Below are 21,033 nucleotides of genomic sequence, written 5' to 3'. Positions count from 1 at the left end.
GTGACATTTCTCATGTTGTCGGCAACCAGTGTTGCCACTACACTACAGAATACATTTAATGTAGTGCGCAAAAAAGTAGTTTGTTGTGAAACAACAAAATAGAATAAGTAACTAAAATCTTAAGAACGCAGAGTGGAGCGAAGCGACACTCTACGGTCTTGTTTTTTTCTGCCATCATATTTTATTTACAATGACATGCATAGTTTAGAATTTTGCGGACAGGCCCACCATTGATGATCATCGATGAAAAAGTATCCAGTTCGAAATTATAGCATCTGTGGTAAAAAAAAACCGTATTTCGTTTTTTTCGCAACACGTTTTTTTCGGTTCTTTTACACTATAAATAAATTGAGTCGTTTCTGCCTTATTTCATTCTCAACACATGAAACAGGATTAAGCTTACTTCGCATCGTCTGAATGAAATTGGGAACACGAAAAAAACAGCTATTTCCCATTTTCGATTCTATCCATTTGTTCAATCATTTTTTGGGGGTTTGATAATTATTATTATTTTTCATCTCGAAAAAGAAATCGACGACTCCATCAATATTAACTTTTAGTCCGTCCTTGGGGCGTACAGAGACTGAGGCGATTTTTAATTACAAATAAAAGTAAGTTATTTGAAACCAAAAGAATCACCATGAGTGTAGACTGTAGAGTTTACCATTCGATAACTTGAACCCTTGGCTACACACCAGTTAATTTTCATGTTCATATGTGTAAGCATGTGTGAGATATTACCTCCCACAACCCATGTGCGCCGTACGTCCTTTGGGGCGTACAATGCCTCAAATGTATTTTTTCATAAAAACTGGACTGTGATAAGAGATAACGACTTGATGACCTCGTAAAAGTTGTAGTACTCAAGGTCCTCTACAACTTTGCTGAAGATAGATATCGCTTATCTCTTATCAGTTCTGTGAAATAACCGAAGAACCGCGAATACGCGAATATTCGGTTTCCCATTTTTCACGGAACTGATAAAAGATAAGTGATATTTGTCTTCAGCAAAGTTGTAGAGCGGGTCGAGTACTATAATTTTGCTGAAGACATTAAGCGTTATCTCTTATCACAGTCCAGTTTTCATACAAAATACACTTGGGGCGTTGTACGAAGTTAAGTTGTCGATAGGAACTAAAGGTTGAGTAGGACTGCAGCAAAAGGTTTTACCAGAAAAGCGATTTACTCAGTGCATAAAACGGAAGATCTACAGGTTTATTTTGTTTCTACTGAACATTCTCGAGTGAACAATGTTTACTAAACACCAAAGTACTGGAGAAATTGTATTACCAATCCAATTTTATCTAGGAGTTGCATTAGCATTTCAACACTTCAAACCGATTTCTTTTTTAAAGTGTAATCTGCCACCATCATCACTTCTACCTGCTAATGTAATATGATGAACTCCACAATCAATAAATTTAAAAAAATAATAATAATAAACTAAGATAAGTAGATGACAATTTTGTGATTTTTCTGTCTTTATTGATTTCTACATCTCCAAACATAGTTCTCGCACCATAGTTGTGTGAGTTATACCCATATTATAACATCGTTTTATTTTTTAAAAAATTCGGAACTCAAACTTTATTCTAGAAGTTACTCAATCTTGTAGAATTATTGAAATATATAAATTGAACTTTATTATATCGAACGTTCCGATTCGCTATTAAAATAGCGATGTCTATAAATAAGCACTTGAATATTGTTCCTTTTAATTTAACTGCGCAATATGAATTGGATGTATGTGATATATGTCTTATAATTAATGTACGAAACGAAATTCGGTGAGTCGAAGTTTCTAATAGTGTTTACAAAGATTTAAAGCATTGATTCCATTGAAGGTCGTTTATGAAATTTATATGAATCCGAATCGTTCCAGATTTTCACTTTACCGCCAAAAAGGTAAAAAAAAACTTTCTGAAATGTCTCACAATGTCCATTCCCAGTTGTTTACAGCTATTTTGATTTTATAACGTCGTACAGAAACTGGAATTTTAATTACGTCAAACTATTGAAATTGGAATTCAATATTGAATTGAATGGGTCATTGTTAAAAGTGTTAGGATATATCTATTCCCGTTTTGATTAATTCATTATGTCTAGTCGGTCGAAAATCCAGACTTTTTTCAGACAGATATTTTTTTTCTTCGTTATTTTATTGTTATTGTCTGCATTGTTATTCATTTGGTATCACTTTGTGAAATGTATAAATAGACTACACTGGACCGAGCAATAATATCAGAACATTTTCAAGTGTGTATTTTAAAGCAGCTTAATTTCCCTGATTTTATTTCCAGTATAAAAGAAAAATGGCAAAAGTGAGTACTTCGATGTGTCAATTTATTAAAATCAAATAAATATCTATTAAATTTCCATTACAGATCTTAATTGTTTTGTGTTTGTTGGCGTTGATTGCCGTGAGCATGGCCATTGCAGTGGCTGAACCAGAAGCACAACCACAATGTATGTATACGGAATACGGCTCAATTAATATCAACTTTGTTTTTGTCAAATGTTACTTATAACTTTTTCTTGCAATAGTCACTTATGGTCCTGGTTTCTATGGTGGTGGCCGTGGTAGTTTTCACAGAGGATTCCCCGGATATGGTAAATTGTCATTTTAAATTTGTTTGTCACAAAGACTCAATTCAATGAAAACATTTTTTTCGTCTTAAATATAATATGTTCCAGGTTATGGTCATCGTGAATTCTATGGTGGCCCGCGGTATGGAGGATATGGTTTAAGTCCATATCTAGGTTAACAAAGCTGCCGTTGAATAAACAACTTTTATCAATAAAGTCACATTTTGTACATACTTGATAATGACAATTGTGTTCAATGCAAGAAACAATTAAACAAAAACCGTTTTTGTATGGCATTTGGCTGCATTTTTTTCAGAAACGAAAACCTCCATCGAAATGGAGGTGCCCATCAATTTTGTCTCATGATAAAACTACGGCCAATGAGATCGTCACTACAAACTTAAACTTTCGTAGTATCAAATTGAACAGGCCACGTGAATATTCAATTTCTTATTTCGCTTTTTAATGTAATTTATTGCATTATAAATAATATGATATGGCTTAGCGGTAATTATGTACAGTTTAATTCATCTTAACCATAGAATCCTGGCCCAAATGCATATGCAGGTGCAATTGGTACGAATGCAGGTGCAACTGGTACAAACCCAGGATAACCGTGGCCTCCTAATATGAAAGTAAATTATTTAGTTTGAATTTAATTATTATTTTCATTTTTATCATTTGCAAACTTACTAAAGCGTCTTCTTCCCAAAAATCTTCTTTGCGAAAATGCGACCGCAACCGTTAGAAGCAAGACGAAGAGAATTCTCCACTATGTAAAGAAAAAAGTTCATCAATTTTATCCTCTGTTTATTGAAATCGTATATAAATCAAACTCACTTTAAACATTTTTGTTCTGATTGAGACAGAAAAGGCAAAAAAATATTATGTTTGATTGAATCGAGAGCTAAATGGGATTTGATGATCAAGCAAATAAGCATACGCTATTTATACTATATCCAATTCGCCAGTGGTTTATTCGCATTATGATCCATCGAGAAGAACTATTCAAAACTACGATTTAAAGAAAACTTGATTGATTAGTGAGGTGTGTCTTAACCACGCGCTAGACAATGACACAACTGTTATTGGAGCAGTCCATCGCTTTGATCCAACGCATAATTTTACATGTCATTATGTTTTATATGTGTCTGCATTGGCCATTCACCACATTTCGGAAGTAAAGCATGGCACAAGAAGAAATAAACAGAAAAAAATGAAACCAACGCCTCGATAGGAAGCACATTTTTTGCATTTATTAGCATTCATAATTGAAATTGGATTGAACAAAGACGTAGCTTAAGAAGAGATTAACATATTTTTTGTCTTGAACCGCACACGATGACAATGAGTTTGTTGTTGTGTGTGAAGCGAGCGCCAAATTACATTGACCTTGAACCGCATCTTTGTACTTCCCCATCTGCAAGCATGAACTTGTTAGCAAAAAAAATAAAGCCATTTAAATGTTCGAGACTTTTGATCTACTTACCTAACTTGATTGCCCGAGGCGATTCAGAACGCCCGTGATTTGCCTGAGTATCTTCCCGTTGTATTCTTTCAAGCCAAGACAAACGACCATTTCCATGTCTTTATCAAAGTTGGGTAGCTGTATATTTGTTAACAAAAATCGGATGCCGCATTCAATCTCGTCAGTTGTCATTCCGAATTGATGTTTTATATCTAATGATCGATTTCTGATGACCCCACTAACTGCAGCCTCATTGCAGACAACAAAAACATTGTTCAACTTTTCGTACTGTGAGATGATCAACAAATATCGATTGGTGAATTTGTGTAAAACAATTTCGGTGTGAACGCCATCGATATTGTATGCCTCTGAATGGGCGAACGGTTTTTGTGTAGCAACTGGACACATTTTTGATCTCTTAAAATTCTGCAAAATATTTGATTTTATTTAAAGAGTTATTTTGGGTGCAAAACCGAAGAACAACCGAAATGATTTGTTTACAACACAAACCTAACCTCAAAATGTCAAAAGTGTTAAAACATTCCAGTCGCAGAAAAACTGGTCCGATTTCATTTTCCAGTGTAGAATGGGCTTTTGTCAAATCATATGAATTACTTCATGCAAAATGCGAATTAAATTGAACACAATTTTCCCGTTATTTTGTATATCTCTTTAATTGTTTCTACTACACAAATAATTTTTAGTATCTTCTTATAAATGTGTGTGTGTGTGTGTTTTTCTTCATTTGCAATAAAAAGATTAGAATTGTACAGTTTAACTTAATGATAATAATACGTAAATGCCAAAATTAGAAGGATTCGTTATGTTAATTGAATGTGATTTGTTTTTTGTTTTTTCTTCTTAATTTATTTGTTGCTCTCTATTTCTTTATATATATATATATAGACTTTAACGTGCCTTTTCCAACTACAGATAACGATTTCAATGAGTTAGAGAGGAGAAAGCAAAACAAAAAAGACAAACAGATTTCAACAAAATTAAACATATTCTCAATTTCGAATTTTTAAAAAATAAAAAATAAATTCAAATCGTTTTTTGATACGTTACGTTTTGAATGCAAAGGACGCATACTTGGGCGGCAAAACGTATGCTTAAATATTATTCATATAATTAACACATCTTTACACTTAGCAGAGCACTAAAGCCAAAACCAGTTTTTGCCATGAACTTGTAGAAATTACAGCGTCGAATGCTCGATGCGGGAAAATGCGATCGTGATCTAGCGGCACGATTCTTATTCAAATGCTATTTCTTATGAAGGTCGACTGAAGGGGCTCGGTGAGTTTGCATTTGGCGGTGTTGGCGTTTTAATACTTCGAATTCCATCTCCTTCGCATATATATTTTCCTGCAAAAAAGAACCAACATTTCAACTCTATTCGGGCATTTTCAGGTGACAGAAATCTTACCAGAAACAAAGCGTCGTTTAACTAAAGACAGTCGATAGCCGCTGCCCACAAGCTCAAACTCAATTCCAGATAGAGTGGTTCCCTCGCAATTGAATTGTGTACTAATCAGAGATGGATTTGACGGACCGTTGGAAACATCCAATCGAGCTCGAAGTGTACCCACCCCATTGTTATCGGAGTGTTGGGAAATGTCTGTGAAATTCCACATCAAACGATTTGATTCGCCCAACCAAGCCGAATGCGGTTTGGATTGTACATTTTTAACGCCCCCATCAACCGGAACGGATAAGGCAACATTTAGCAATGGCGATGATGCTGCCATCGCATGATTATTGTACTTGTAATCGATTTTGATGTCTGTGTGCGATGGTTCGCATTTCCAATACGAAACCAATTGGAACGGACATGATTGTGCTCCCATTTTTGCTTTGATTTGGTATTTTAAAATGTCAACATTGAAATAGGAAGCGGTCGGATTCTGTTCCGATTGGCGTCGCAACAAGGCAGTTAATGCGGGCATATTGAACTCGAGCAACGTGCTAAAACTCGTCGATTGGAGTTTGTCACTGGGAATGATACGAGCGATTCATAATTATTGAAAAAGTTTCATGATGGATGCGTGTTTGGGTTCGTTAAAATTCAATACTTACATTGCTACCAATTGTTTGTTCGGCGATAAATTTTCGAGATTCTGCATATTCTTGATACGGAAGCCTAATTGAGCTGGATTCGGATTGTTTGCTAATACATTAACAATTCCGGCCGGAAATGATAGCATCATGTCGCCTGACATTTTAACCTGACAACGCGCTTCGTCACTTCCTCTGCAAAATAAAAAATTGAAAACCATAAAAAAATCAATCAAATCAAAACCAGTTCACCATGTGAACATCACATCAAGTAAACAAATCAATTTCGACCCAAAACTAACTTGAAAAATGCATGAACAATTTCATGAAATGCAACTGCTAATGGAATTGTGTCCGTGATGCCAATTGTCAATGGCGATGGTCCTCGTGATGATCCGAAGCCAATGCTAGCCGTTCGGAATTCTAAGCTACCCACACTGTCTGCGCGCGATATGCTTGATGGACTGACGCGACCTCGTCCGGTTGCTTCCGATCGACGAGATGGAGGCCGTGGTATTGCGATGCTACCTGCCGATGTTGGTGTTGGAATTTGTCGACTATTCAATTTACTCGATGTGGCCGAAGGCGGCGCTGATACACTTATATCACCAATTTCTGAGAATATATCGCCTAGATCCGTGTACCTTTTTTAAATGACAGAGAGGAAAATAAATATCATATTTTCAATTTTAATATCTAGTGCAGTTAAAGAGAAGCCAATTCGAACCTCGATGTATTCGATACAGACAGCGTTGGACTTTGTAACGGAGCATATGGGTGTGAAGCCGTTGGCGTTGATGAGTTTGATTGGCCGGGGCTTTGGTGATGCTGAAATAAATTGAGACCAAGCAAATCATTACTTGGCTTATCGCCAATTTGTTGTGACACAGATTGCGAGCGTTTCATAAGCATGGTATTGGTATCAACATTTGAATCTCGTCGACCCTTTACGACAGAACACACACCGTTGTGGTGTATACGTGTGTGTGACGATGCAAGAAGATGACGATGAACGCATTCGATGGAATAAAATGTGTTTTGAGGCGAACGACAATGGATGACGGGGAAAAGAAAACATACAAAACATTAACACAATTTTGAAATGGAAAAAACAAAATGATCAACAATTGAAAAAATGCCAAAATATCTACATGGATGAAAACAAGAAATATGGTGCGAATGGATAATAATGTGTGTATGTGTGCACAATGACAATCGCAAATAAAAATATCGTGCAAAAAATGGTGGATAAGTCATTTTATCTCCTTTTTTGATGAAAAAAAAACTAAATGAATCACCAATACCAAACCAATTTTAAGCCAGATCCAGTTTATGTTAGATAAAAACTTAGTGCAAAAAAATGCAAAAGAAAAAACAGATTCAATTTTTGCGAGCAAAAACTTCTCCTGTTCATTTGATGGTTAAAGGTAAATTGACATCAATAGCTTGGGATCATACCGATAAGGCACCACCAAGTGGTGATAACGTAAAACTCTCCACCGTTGCTCGAAGTTCGTCGACCGACGCTGATATTGGAGCCGATCCATTGTTCAACGGTTTTATTTCGACATGTATCTTTCGATCTCGTTCATCGTTGTCGGAATCACTATCCGAATCAGAATCTAAACACAAACGAAAGATCGATTATTGCATACTTTTGTCAATTTATTTCCAAAGATTTAATTCCTAGTAGAAATTTTCTACATTGAGATTAAATTTGAAAATTCATCTTACCTTTTTTTGGCCATTGAACATTCCACAGAGGATCTTTCGGCTGAATGCAATAACCATCTTCATCGACTTCTGGCTGCTGTTCGCTGTTTGGAGTCTGTGGTGGAGGAGCTGTTGTATTCGTTGGAATCGGCGTCGTATGCGGTGTCGACTCCACACTTTGATTTACGTCCTCTTTCTCCTCACTGCTTCAAAGAGATGATAAATTTTGTTTAAATCATTTTGTGAATTACAAGTAACATCAAAAATAATTTCACTCACACAACAGCACTGCTCGTATCTGCTACTCCGCTTACTCCACTGATGGTGTCATCATTTGCTGAGTCTTTTTTCTTCTTCGACTTCTTTGATTTTGTCTTATTTCGACCGCTTCGCAAAATTGCTGAAACTTCACATACAAGGGAAGAGATATGGTATTTTTTTTTTCAATTCGTTCGTAATAAAACAAATTGATCTACTAGAGCAACAAAAAAAAAACTGCTAAGCCAAGAAATCGGCCGAAAACTTTAGTTTTTAGAAAAAATAAAACAATACCAATCCAACCACAAACTAAACTAAAGCTAGTAGTTCTTCGCCGTTGGTAAAAATATTTTCTTTTTCATATTGTCTATTTTCGTAAAGCTTCAAAACTGTCTAGAGAGAATCTAGTTGATAAAAAGTAATTTGATACTTCGTTTCAAAGGCAATTCAATAACCAAAAGAAAATCAGGAACAAATACATTTGAAATAAAAATTTATATCGGTTGAAATGAATTTAAAAAAAAACCGCTTCACTTGTACTGTGAGGTGGGGAGCTAATGTGATTGCAAAATGATTTTGCCAAAATTGTACTCATTCGAAATGAAATGAGTGTCGTGCATGGAATACATATGCAGTATGATAAATATGCGGTGGGAATTTAGCTCGAGCGGAAAAACTCACAGAAAAATCTCACTTCCTACAACACTACAGGAATTTCACTGTTTTTTTTGGTGAATTGCATGATAAAAGCTGTTGTGCATATTCAGTGCTTTAAAATGAATATGAAAAAGAAAAATTATTTTTTTTTAATTTAATTAAAATATATAAAAAAAAGCATACGCAAAAAAAATGGGTTGAAAATAATAAAAAAAAAAAGTCAACATAACAAACAAAAATACTTCCCGCCAACACAATTTATCCAATCTCTGATGACAACGAAAAAAATAAGAAAAAAAAACAAATTTTTGTTCAGGCAAACACAAATTAAACGAGATAAAGGCGGGCTCGAATTGATTTCGATAAATTAGAATAATCGAAAAATGAAAATTTTGTAAACACAACAGAAAAAAAACCTTGAAGTTTGATGTGATTTTAGATGGATTTTTTGGTCTATTTCTAAAGAAGAAACAAGCAATTAAAAGAAATGAAATAGAGCATGCAAATACTATGAAAACGATTTCATCTAAATGTTCTGCTAAAAAAAACAATTCGAAAATAAAAATGTTGTTGTTGTTTTTTTGACACTTTGAATAAATTTTTTCCCGACTGAAAAGAGATCGAAAAAAAATCAAAATACAAAAATGGAAAGCCAAGGCAAACATATAGAAAACACTACAAATGTTACTTCGGTGAAATGATTAGACAGAATTGTTTTGCGTTTAAGACGTTTTTTTTTGGTGATTTTGTCTTTTTAGCAGGTATCGGTGTTAGTGAAAGATGATTTTGGTTTTTGGTTTGTTTAAACGAATTGATGAAATGCATACATTTTGAACTTCTGAGTGGATTCCGTCCGATTTGCGAACTCGATTGATTTTGAGTGTCTTGTTGTTCGCTTGGGCTTGATGGAGCTGATAGAACTTCAATCGAATTTGAATCACGGCTACCACGACTCTCACGACTATCGCGACTATCACGACTTCCTGCAACACACACACATATAGAACATTGGAATTTTTCTTCTTTCGAATTTTGGAATTTTTTTTGTTGGAATTTCTTTTAATGCCAATGATTAATCTAAATTAAAAGTCTATATATCGAATCGAATGAGTCATAAATTAGTAGCAATATAAACGATTTTATGTTCGGTTACACCATGGCAGAAAGCAAAAAAAACAGAAAATGATTTTTTTTCTGAACGTGAAAGCGAGTTAATTTTACAAACACACATAATTAATTGAATCAATGTGATGTCGTCCTTCAGCAATGGTTAATCATAACTATTAATTATTGGATGCTTTCAATGAGGTGAAATTTAACAGAAAATATTGCGCGTGAAGAAAAACGAAAAAAATTATTGTCGATTGAACATAAATTTGGTTGTTAAACACCAAAACGACAAATTGAACAGTGCCAACACACAAAAATTCTTGCTTATGATTACTGTGAAGCAAGCAAGCGATTTCTACCGGGATTTCAGGCACACATAGCACTAGTCTAAAGCTAAAATTTCATATCGAAATAGCATGATTAATTCTAGTTGAAAATTTCTGTACGATAATAATGACTTTCTGAGGTTATTTTGTTCAGTGACTTTTGTTGTTTAACGAAAATAAATGCGAGAAAAAGAAAACGAATAAAAATCAAAATAAAAGAAGTAGAAAAAGAAGAATTTGAAAAGATTTCGAAGATGCCTAGAGAAATGTTCACTTTTTATCAACTACATTGAATTGCTAAAACTGGACGCTCTTGATGGGGTTAAACCCAAAGAAAAAAGTGAGAAACATTTGTCATTGCGTTGTTCTAAGTCTATCGATTCATGTTTTTGTCGTCGCTTCAGATGAGTAATAAATAGGATTTGTTCATTGTGATTTGGTTTGCTTAGTTGTTATTACCCTGAGAATTGGACATGAAGAGGTTAAGGAGTGAAGTTGTGCGGCGGGAAGATTTTTGTTGTTTTGGCTGTGATGTTGACTGCTTCTGCGGTTCATCTCTGACACTGACATCAGCTGAATGACTATGGCTATTATTCATGTTGCTATTATGGCCGTTTTGTTCACCGTTTGTGGTGGCTTTTCTATTAGTGTTTGTTGTTATTGAACTGTGATGCTGTGAACTCAGTACGGACGATGTGGACGATGAATTATCGATTGGCAATTGAATGTTATCGGCCGTATGGAGTTGCTGTAACGAGAATTGTTTCATTTTTTGATAGTTACTTTCGCTTGATTCCGTTGATATTGCGTTCAATGATGATGCGGCTGGTGATGCAGTTGCCGATACCGAATTGCCTGTATTCGCATGCGATGGAATGTTTGATATTGCGTTCGCCGAATGCGATGATGCCGACGACTGTGACATAAACCAATTCCGTAGATATGGTTCACGTTTGGTTGTTGTTCCCATGCCCAGCGTCGATTGATTATTCGATACGCTACTTCCAGTATTGGTTAGGCTAAGCTCTGGTGAGGCCGTTGGAGCGTATTCAAGTTGAACATTGGTTAAATGTATCGAACCAATGCCACTTCCGGCCGACGCAACCGAATTCGTTGATGCTCCGACCATTGAATGCGATGCACTTGGTTGGGTTGCATTCAAACTTGTATTGCTCGGCGACCAATGTGTTAAATCAAGCTCAACTATTTCTGTTAGTTTTGGCATCAAAACAACCAACCGGTTAACGAAACGCAAAAATGAAGAGAAAAAATGGGGAAAAAAACAGCAAAAAGAAAAGAAAATCATTGAAAACGTAAATCATGCAGGATCAGGTTATTTACTTCTGTGTTAAATATATTATGGCAAAACGAAAAGAAAGAACAAACTCTAAATCGCACATAGAATTGGCACTGAAGCCACAAAAGAGAGCGACAAGTACTCAAATTACTAGTGGTGTCCAGGCTCTTGCACTTCTTTTGTGGTTTTATGCATTTTTTAAAAAGCGAACGAATCAGACGGACAGACAAAATCTCTATGGCATTCTATTTGTTGGGTTCACTTTGCTGTACACTTTAAAAAGGGGATTTGGTTCAGCGGTGGCAAAGAGAGAGAGAGAGAGAGGGGGAGATAAAGACACAAGCTTAAAATGGGATTGAATGGAAACGAAAGACGACGACGACGATGATGACTGACAGTGAACTGACACGACCACGAATGGTTCTATTTGCGATTTAATTTTGTCTTCCAACTAATACGTACCCGGTTTCTCTAAGCCAGTATATTTGCTCAACACAAATTGTTCGAGTAATTTATCGACGGTCATTTCGAGAAATTGTCGCCTGAACTCAGAGTGCACTTGTCCAACCATATCGTGATTGTTTTGCAACAGCTCAATGTACGTTGATAAAAATTCCTTCATTTGTTTCAAATGATTTTCTTCGATGTCTTGGAATCGCTGTAGCGGAGAAAAAAAAATAAGCGGATAAGTCATCGCAATTTGCTCTGTGAAATGAATGCCAAACAACTACGTACCTTGCAGGTCATGCTCATTCGTCGTTCAAATTCCATTTTCACGGGGTTATGTTTATCCAGTAGCTGTTTGTATTCGTCTTGATGTTTTCGCAATTTTGATTCGGCCTTTTCCAACTCCTTCGCCGAACCATCTTTGCGTATTTTCTCCAATTCGTTCATTCGGCTCGAGAATAAATCCTTGGCTTTTTGAACGGCTGCCGTTGAGGCTTGCATCGCTTGCACTGCTTCCAATGTACTAGCCTCTTCTTCTTTAACTGATTTGTGCTTTTTATGCAGTTCATCTGCATATTTGCTGACATCTTTAACCAATTCCGAGATTTTGTGCACCATTTGCAAGTGCAACGACGACAATTTTTCGGCTGATGATTTCAACACCACCCATACCGGTGCAAATGTTCCCTGTACACATCCTGAACCAGCTTTATTCGCTAGTTTTGTCATCAATTTCGAATTCGACTCCTCAATATTTGACTTTTCGCGAAAGAATTCCGACAACTCCTTGCTGGCAACCAATCCATATTTCATATTGTGATACAAAACGTCAAATCCGTTGTTCTTATCACCCTGTAACCGGTCACCATCACACATAAACAAATGGAGAGAAAAAAGAAAATAGAACAATGCAAAGTTATTTATCACAGACGATAAACTTGAGCAAAAACACAGAAAAAAGAAATGTCAACCGAAAATCAAATGCTATTCATATGATGGTCATTGCTATCGGTCGCATAGGAAGTGGATATGCATAAAATAATGAATGGGTTTTTTTATCTCGTCGGTCGTATGCCGCGTCGCAGTCTCTTACAGAAAAAAAGCAGCGATAAATTGTACAGTTTTAAAAAATACATGAGCTCAATTTCCATATCGTTTACGGAACATTGTTCTCTTGTTCCCTTCGTCGCATCGAGGTGCCCATTTTGTAGTTGAATCCAGAACGAGAGAAACAGAACAGAGAACTGAACCGAGCCAAATGGAGTTTTTGCTGAAAAATTCGTTTTGTTTTAAATATGGCTAGTTTATGGTTTACGAAGCTTATGAATTGCTTTGTTTGGATTCCTCGATAATTGTCTCTGCTAGAATGCGTCCGCATTCATTTATGCTTTTATCTTATCATCTCTACTTCATGCGTAAATATTTGTACATGGGGAAGCCCTTTGCTGCGCTGTCGTACAACGAACAATTGCCACTTTTTTTCGGTGTATCTTGACCGTATTTTTCGGAGTTTTGTAAGAAACGGTTATAGCATTATTCATTTTACACACATTTCGTGCGACATTATCTTTTAAAACTGTTTGTTGAAGCTGAAATTTTTCGAAAAAGCGAATTGCATTATGGAAAAATAGCATATATTCGCCAGTTAAATTCACACAATCCATGCCAAACAATGGAGTTTATTATTATTATCGCATGTTTCTTTTTTTTCTATTTGTTCAGAAACTATTCACAGTAAAAATTTCATTGTGTATGTACAATGTACATAAAAGTGCTCCTATTTGCATTACTATTCGCCGCACTGTGGCACTAAGACACACTATCGTACGTCGCGTTCAACGCGATACTAGACTCTATCTAGTGTGTCTTTTTATCAGCACTGTGTGAGATGATGAAAAGAACTTCGGTCACTGGGCAAATATCAAGAAAAAAAGAGCATGTGATATTTAACATGTTGTAGAGATTTGTCACGGAGATTCTTTCTACGTGACGTATATATATTGTTGTCGTTGTCGTTGCATGCACACAATGAAAGGAAGTCACTTATTTGACATAGCACATAGTGGGTCCCCAATCGAACTTAATGAGATACCAATCAGACTCTTTTGTATTGCACTTCTCTTAATTAAAATAATGGGCAGCAATGACGAAGCAATCCAAACGGGTGAAAAGGTCATCGTTTAAAATGGGCCGCTTCCACTCCAATTGAATTTAAATTCTTGCCTATGTAGCTTTGATATCGGCGGCATAGTGTGGAATGTGTGGTTCTTGACTCACCCAAAAATAGTCGTTGAAATCCACCGTCATGATGTTATGTCTTCGAACCGTCTTCTTCTGGCGTTGTGATTTTCTTAGGGTTTTTCTCTTGACGTCAACAGTGAATTAATTGATCCTGATGTCGAAAATTTCATTCATAAAATCGAAAGGAATACATACAAACTATTGGTTTGGTCTGTAAGGCTGTTTTTTTCTGCACGTTTTTCATAAATAACTTAAATTGTTGTGTTGAATTTGATTTTATTTCGCTTTCTGTGTTAGAACTAGTTTTCACTTTTTATTATTTTATTCATTTGCTCGTTGTTGTTATTCGCACAATCGGTCCACTTTGATTCTCTCACTGTGCACTCAATCGGCTGTTTGTGTTTTTGTTCACATTGTTTTGTTTTGTGTTTATTTCGTCGCGTATTTTTTTTCCTCTCTTTCTTTCTCTCTTCCTGCTGGTCGGATTTTGTTTACAATTTTAGTTATTTGTGAAAATTGTAGGTAGTATAATGTATATATGCGTGTGTCTCTTGAGCACTTTAGCACTATTCAACGTTGCGCTGTTAGCGTTCAGTTGTCATCGTCCGCAGGCACCAATGATAATAATATGCATTTATTTCGATCGGTTTCGGTAAGCGTGATGTGTTTGTAATGAGTTGATGTTGCTTCGAAACATTGTTCACATATATTGGAAATGCTAATGATTTGCTGTTTCCGCGCTGTACTCGCCACTGCTGCTGCTGCTGCTGCTGCTGATCTGCATTCATTCTCCAGTCTTCTACATTGTGCTTGCGCTCGCGCACATTTCAATCAGTTTCAGTCTTTTGGAATTTCTGGCAGGATGCTAAAATGAAATGGAAATTTTCAATTGAATTTTTCATGTCAAACAATATGCAGATCGGAATGAGAGCATAAATCAAATAGCTCAGACTTTAATTCAATCGTATGCAATATTGCAATTGGAACGTAGTGCCGAGTACAAACAGAACCGATATGCATCTACATAACAATTTTTATCTTCTTCTATTTTGCGTTAGTATGATAAAAATTGCAACGTTCGGACTTGGCGCATTCAAATCACGCTAATGCAACCGGATTGAATTCAATGACAATGACAATGGAAACACTGGTTTCGGGGCGTTGTAAAATAGACGCTAGCGCATCAACTTATTTATAATTCCGCGTATTTACATAAATTATCATTGACTTCATTGCGATTGACCCTGTGCACGAACTGTAAACGAAGCGCGCCTTCGTACCCGTAACCTAAACCATAAATAATTAGTTTAATCACATTCATGGTAACATCAGTTATGTCGCTTTGCGCCGATACACATGTAAACCGAAAGCGAAATATCTTGGTGTCTCCACCATAAATGTCTCCTAAATTAGGCATTTTGGCTTGCGAAACAATGGAAATTAATTGTAACATGAACTATTTTTGTCATGAGAATTTATGAGACTTTACTGCCAAAATGCCATTTGGTTCAAATTGGTTTTTATATCGGCACGTATTAATATGATAGTATCAAGCCCTTAATGTCAAATGCGTTCCAGCTATTTTATGTAATTGAACTTTGGATATCATTTCGTGACTGCCTTTTATATCGTTTGCAGCTGAGCCAAGAATTAGATTGCGACTATTCGAATTGGGCTTCTTAAATTTTCGTTACATCTGAACCAATAAACTCTATTCCTCTGCATGTGTCGCTGATGCGATACAATAAAATGAATGTGGGCGTTCAATCTACCACCAAAATACACACACACATATTCTCTCGCTTTCCATCTCTGACGTCACTACCCAAAGGATGATATTTTCCATTGTGACCATTTACACTATCATTTTAATCACTAGCAACAGGTCTACGCCATCCATTTGGATATTTCTCCAAAAAATATGATGCCAATTTGCATAATTACTATCAATACAACAACAAACACTCGATCACGAGTGAAATTTTTCTGGGGTGTTGTATCAAACAACGAACTTTACAGCACTTGGGTGTTGATAAAGCTTATTTGCATAAATCAAAATTATAATTAATCACGCTCAAAATGATGACGCTCTGTGGAAATCGCTATCGTTTGCGGACTACTAATTATTTGACGAAGAACGTTAATCGAGATGCAAATTTATTTGGGTTTAATGAATAACTAGATAGTCAAATTTAATCTTGCACATTTACAGACAGGGTGTTCGTCTTTAAATCATCCGCCTGAAAGCTGCTAGTTTGCTGTTGGTTTTTCAATGACTTGTGATTTATATACATTTAGTGAAAAGTCTGCATGCATTTCGTCATTAAATTAACCGGAGAATTTTAGACGAAATTCAAGGCATCGCCTAATAGGGAAAAGAACAAATGGAATTTAAAGGTAAAAACGCATTCTTAATGTATAATAGACTATTTACTCAGCTGAATCAGCTGAGCTGATTCCTTTATATTCATAATTTTTTAGCTTCATTTTGAATGGAATCTCTTTCCAAATGTAAACAATAAATAAAATTAATCAGCTTATTTTAAAAGAGGCACTGAGATATCAAAAATTACAGTCAAGGATTCGCATATTTCGGCAAGATGATGATAACGATGTTCTAAAATAATGAAATTTCTACATGTTAAATTGCAGATTGATTTGAATCGTCCAAAAAACTGTTTTCCGACAAAAATATGTTCGGAACATCGTGTAAGAAATATTATTTTTGTCTGGAAATTGATGAAATCTATGTGAGCATGTAATCCGAAATTAAACCACTCAATGTAACTGATTTAGTATTGATTCTATTCTGGGTAACTGTAAAATCGATTTTGTTTACTCGAATATTCTTGAATTATATAAATAGCGAGCATTGTTGTGTATTTAATGTCCGTGATACAGTATTTAAGTTCATGAACAGACGAACAAATTCCAGAAATTGTGAATGCAATTAAAATGGTCTACATCACCTTACGTGATATCAGCAAGTTTGTTAGCCGTATACACTAACGATCTACTGTTTTCTCATGTACTGGCATTTTTGAACGTGAACACACATTAGGAATCTTATTTAAGATTACTGGATAATGCTATAACAGAGCTATTAAACTCATTTATCCATTTTCGATAAAGAAATGGGCGTGGAGTGTATGGTGTGTTTTTTTTCTTTCAATGTTATGTCATGAGAGCAATATTATAATGATTAAACCACAATAACGCAGTCGTACCGTCAAAGTGAATGACATCTTGGAACTTCAGAGTGAAAGATAGCGAGAGAAAGAACTGTGAGAAAATTTGCTGTGGTTTTATTCCGAATTCAAAACATTTTTCGGCAGTGAATCCGGCAGTGTTCAATGAACCGTGCACAAAGCCAAACAATGGCTTTAAAATCTGTGAATGGAGATGATGTCATAATATCTTACACACCATTTACGACAGCGAACGACAATATTCGAGAGTTTCGCGATCGACGAAATCGTTTTTGCCTTAACATACATGAATGATAGAATTACCCGATGAGATAAACCAACAACGCCAGTTTTCGCATAGAAATAAGCACTGTGTAAAAGTATTTATTGATTATTTTAAAGATGAAATTCATTTCATTGCATGTCAATCAATTGAGAGAGCAAGAGCAAGAGCAATGTTCTTGTGTTCGAAGCGATTTTTTTTATTTCATTCTACGTTTTGAAGAAATGCGCAAGTGAAAAATACCAGCATAGCAGGCGAATTTAATTTAATATAAAATCGTATTAAAACAATTTGGTTGTGGTCGTTCGCGTGGGATACGTAGTGGTATTTCGTTGGAAACACATTTTTCTTGTCGAACGTACGAATTTATCGATTTCCCACATTTTCACCCGCACAATGAATCGCCCAATCGGCCGAAATCCCATCGGAATTGTCAATACAGCACACAGCGACATTAAGTGAGTGTCGTTACTTGATTTCATCGAACATTCAATTTCACACTGTTTTCAGGCCATAAACAACACGAACACACACACACACACACACACACACCAACGTTCATTTGTTATTGAGTGTCGTTGTTCCTTTTACAGCTAAAAATACGACAAACACGTCAAAATATGACCAAAATGGTTTTGATAGAGTTCTAACTTTGCTGTTGTTTTATGATACCCAGCATTATAATTCAATTACGAATTTCTTAGCATACTATGGAATCGATATTTTACAGCAGCAGAGGTAAGTTTTGCTGATGCCAACGGAAAAAAAAGAGAAACACGGCCGACGTTGTTGTAAAGGGAAGTACACGTTTCAGTGTCGAGATTACACCTAATTAGGAAAATCGTTTGTTACTATGCCAATTTGTGGTGATGATTTTCGCTTGACAAAAATAAATGTACATTACAGTCGACTATGATAATGGCGCAGGGAAGCTCGTTTCAATTATTCAATGTTTTAACTCAAGTTGTCGTTCAACCTTATTAGTAGCTGTAATCCAGATACATAATTTATTGCACAAGGAAATCAAGTAAATCTTCAAATTGCATGGGCTGCCTCATTACAATTGACACAATCTAGTGTATCGTATGGCGACCATGTTCATAACATTTCTGGTGTATCTCTCAGTCACAATCGGCGACATTCTCTATTTCGAACGATATATTCCGCTCGGTAACGACACTCCAGTAACCACATTCAAGTGAAACTAGAAAATACTAGCCAGCGCAAAATTGAATAAAACAGCAGAAAAAAACTGACTGAAAATGTGAATAGCTGTCATTTGACCAGCAACAAAAACAACAACACAACATTAAGTTGCTTTGGAAAAACAAAAATTTGTCCATCAACAAACATCATCACGACTGCAAGCATAAGCACAAAAAACGCCTTCATTAAATGTCATAATTCGTTACATGACAAAATATCACACGAAACAACACAAAATGTTAACCTTTTTAATTGATCGATTGCGAGTGGATTCAATTTTAGGCGACCGATATTTTTTTTTTCTTCCACTAGTTGTTTTTCTCCACTTTTCTGGACTTGTAATTGCTTTAGTTTGTGTGGAATGCTTTTCGCTGTTTTTTTTCTGCTCTTCGCTGATAGTTTTCAATTTAAACTAAAACCTATTTATTATTCAAAGCACATACACAGTTCACGGAATATAAAATGGAATTTCTATGAAACAAAAAAAAAACAGATTTTGATGGATATCTCTCCGTTTTCCTCTTTTTTTTAAGTCGTCGTTTTGCTGTCACCGTTCTACAAAAACGAATAGAATGAACTAACACTAAAAATTTCAATACTTCACGAGAAAATAATTCCGTACGCACGCACACATCAACGAACGCCACATAGACTTCTTTGTACATTGACAACCGATTCGTGTGAATAGTTGTGCATGTATTGGGTGGAAGTGTGAACGAGACGACTATCAGCCAGCAAATCAGCATGGTGAACGTTTGTGTGTATATGGACGAAAGAGACCGCAAAACATAAATGGGTAAATAACATACAAATTTGTTGTTATTACGGTATGCGGTGATCATTTATGGTATGATTGTGTTGGTTCTGAACCGTTTGATGACATTTCAAAAACTGATCCCTCGCTATGGCAGTGGTTTTGTTTTACGGTGTCGGCTCAGTTTCAGTGTAAACAAAATGCAAATGATTCAAGTTTACGTTATATTATTTCTTATCAGGATTGATATTTATTTTTTTTAAATGCTTTAAGGTGCATGATTTCTCCATGAATTTACACTCTATACGATGAATCGATGATTTTGAAGAAAATTTAAGTTTAAATGAAATGGGTTTCATCTTTTTCTTGTGCATTCAATTGATAAAAGAATAGATTCCGATTGGAATTACTGTTATTTGGCTCAAAAACCTGTATCGATCACAACTCTTCTCGGATTTTTCCAGTACAAATTCGAATAATCTACATTACTTTGCAAATTTTCTGTGAAAATATTGACTTTTCCCTATGTTTTCAACGGAAAATGTTCCATAATCGTTGTTTTTTGTAACGACAACACCAACTCAAATGCTGATGCAGCGGTTCAATTACACATATGTGCGGTTCACAATTGATGTGTTGTGAGTAATTTATGAATGAAACGGGTATAGTGTTTTGTTATGATTCCATCATATGAATGAGTGTGTGGACAAGCGCATTTCGGTTTTTCATTTTGCCTCGAATTATAATTCACAAGTCGACGAATTCACAGAAATCGGTATAAGTACGCATTGGTTTGCACTATATGCGGGATAGTCCAGAACTTCATGGTTTGAAAAGTATGATGTGACTTTGACTACATCAACGTATCATGATGTTCATGAAAATGAGTTTGAATACAAAAAAAAAACTTGGAAGAAACCGAAAATACTACCTATAGACTTAACAGTCTTAGCATCCGAACGACTATGATTTGAATCGTAATTCTGATTGCCTGTATAAAGAAATCGTATTATCGTTTAATCAAAACCACCGTGAAGTTCGTCATGACTATTCTTTTTGCAAAAATCCCGTTTGAACATTGGTTGAGCGTTTATTTTATGGATTTTTTTTTCAATCATTTTATTGATTTTTAATGAAAAAAAACTTCGATTTGTTTGTTTTTCATCATATTTATGGGTTGAAAAAATAAAAAATGGCATTACAATGATGTTTTTGATATGGAAAATCGAATAGAAAATGAAAATAGTATAGAATAAAAGAAAAAAAATTATCCTCACACTCCGAGTTTCGAACATCTGATCTTTGGATTACTCATCATTCCAGTGGAAATATATGGAGTTGCAAGCAACTAAATGTATCGAATGCAAAGGAACTATAGCATACGTTTGCAAATATATTGAAAAAATTATTTCTTCACCAAAAAGTGTAGTCGAGTTTTGCT

At 35.5% G+C, this 21,033-nt stretch overlaps 2 protein-coding genes and 1 long non-coding RNA gene across 25 annotated transcripts; 1 reads left to right on the top strand and 2 right to left on the bottom strand.

Annotated features, from left to right (window-relative positions):
* Positions 1-2,201: 2,201 nt before the first annotated feature.
* Positions 2,202-2,882, top strand: LOC129579431 (neuropeptide-like protein 31). The gene is made up of 4 exons (XM_055469516.1): positions 2,202-2,321; positions 2,385-2,466; positions 2,545-2,610; positions 2,695-2,882. The coding sequence occupies exons 1-4, from the start codon at positions 2,313-2,315 to the stop codon at positions 2,763-2,765; spliced, it is 228 nt and encodes a 75-aa protein (XP_055325491.1). The 5' UTR covers positions 2,202-2,312; the 3' UTR covers positions 2,766-2,882.
* Positions 2,883-3,014: 132 nt separating this feature from the next.
* LOC129579442 (uncharacterized) lies at positions 3,015-3,622 on the bottom strand. Its single transcript, XR_008689234.1, has 3 exons — positions 3,427-3,622; positions 3,280-3,358; positions 3,015-3,210 (listed from the first exon to the last, which is right to left on the bottom strand). It is a non-coding gene; the product is annotated as an uncharacterized LOC129579442 (long non-coding RNA).
* A 1,087-nt stretch (positions 3,623-4,709) lies between these two features.
* LOC129579313 (F-BAR domain only protein 2) lies at positions 4,710-19,501 on the bottom strand. 23 transcript variants are annotated; one of them, XM_055469299.1, is made up of 15 exons: positions 19,083-19,405; positions 14,357-15,026; positions 14,198-14,282; positions 12,209-12,772; positions 11,936-12,131; positions 10,636-11,385; positions 9,568-9,723; positions 8,105-8,231; positions 7,847-8,031; positions 7,571-7,734; positions 6,840-7,057; positions 6,415-6,756; positions 6,134-6,307; positions 5,484-6,049; positions 4,710-5,422 (listed from the first exon to the last, which is right to left on the bottom strand). In XM_055469299.1, exons 3-15 carry the CDS (start codon positions 14,225-14,227, stop codon positions 5,328-5,330), a joined length of 3,567 nt encoding a protein of 1,188 aa, XP_055325274.1. In that variant the 5' UTR covers positions 14,228-14,282; positions 14,357-15,026; positions 19,083-19,405; the 3' UTR covers positions 4,710-5,327. The 23 variants fall into 23 exon arrangements, with proteins under 23 accessions (XP_055325274.1, XP_055325292.1, XP_055325319.1 ...); XM_055469317.1 differs by having other exon boundaries at positions 7,847-8,028; positions 14,198-15,026; positions 19,083-19,501; XM_055469344.1 differs by having other exon boundaries at positions 6,840-6,940; positions 7,847-8,028; positions 14,198-15,026; positions 19,083-19,494.
* Positions 19,502-21,033: the final 1,532 nt, after the last annotated feature.

Source organism: Sitodiplosis mosellana, unplaced genomic scaffold, assembly GCF_009176505.1.
Source record: "Sitodiplosis mosellana isolate CC-2019 unplaced genomic scaffold, AAFC_SMos_1.0 Smas_scaffold_1, whole genome shotgun sequence".
NCBI lineage: Eukaryota > Metazoa > Arthropoda > Insecta > Diptera > Cecidomyiidae > Sitodiplosis > Sitodiplosis mosellana.
Note: the sequence above shows the minus strand (reverse complement) of the source record. Positions and strands in the feature narration are given on the sequence as shown.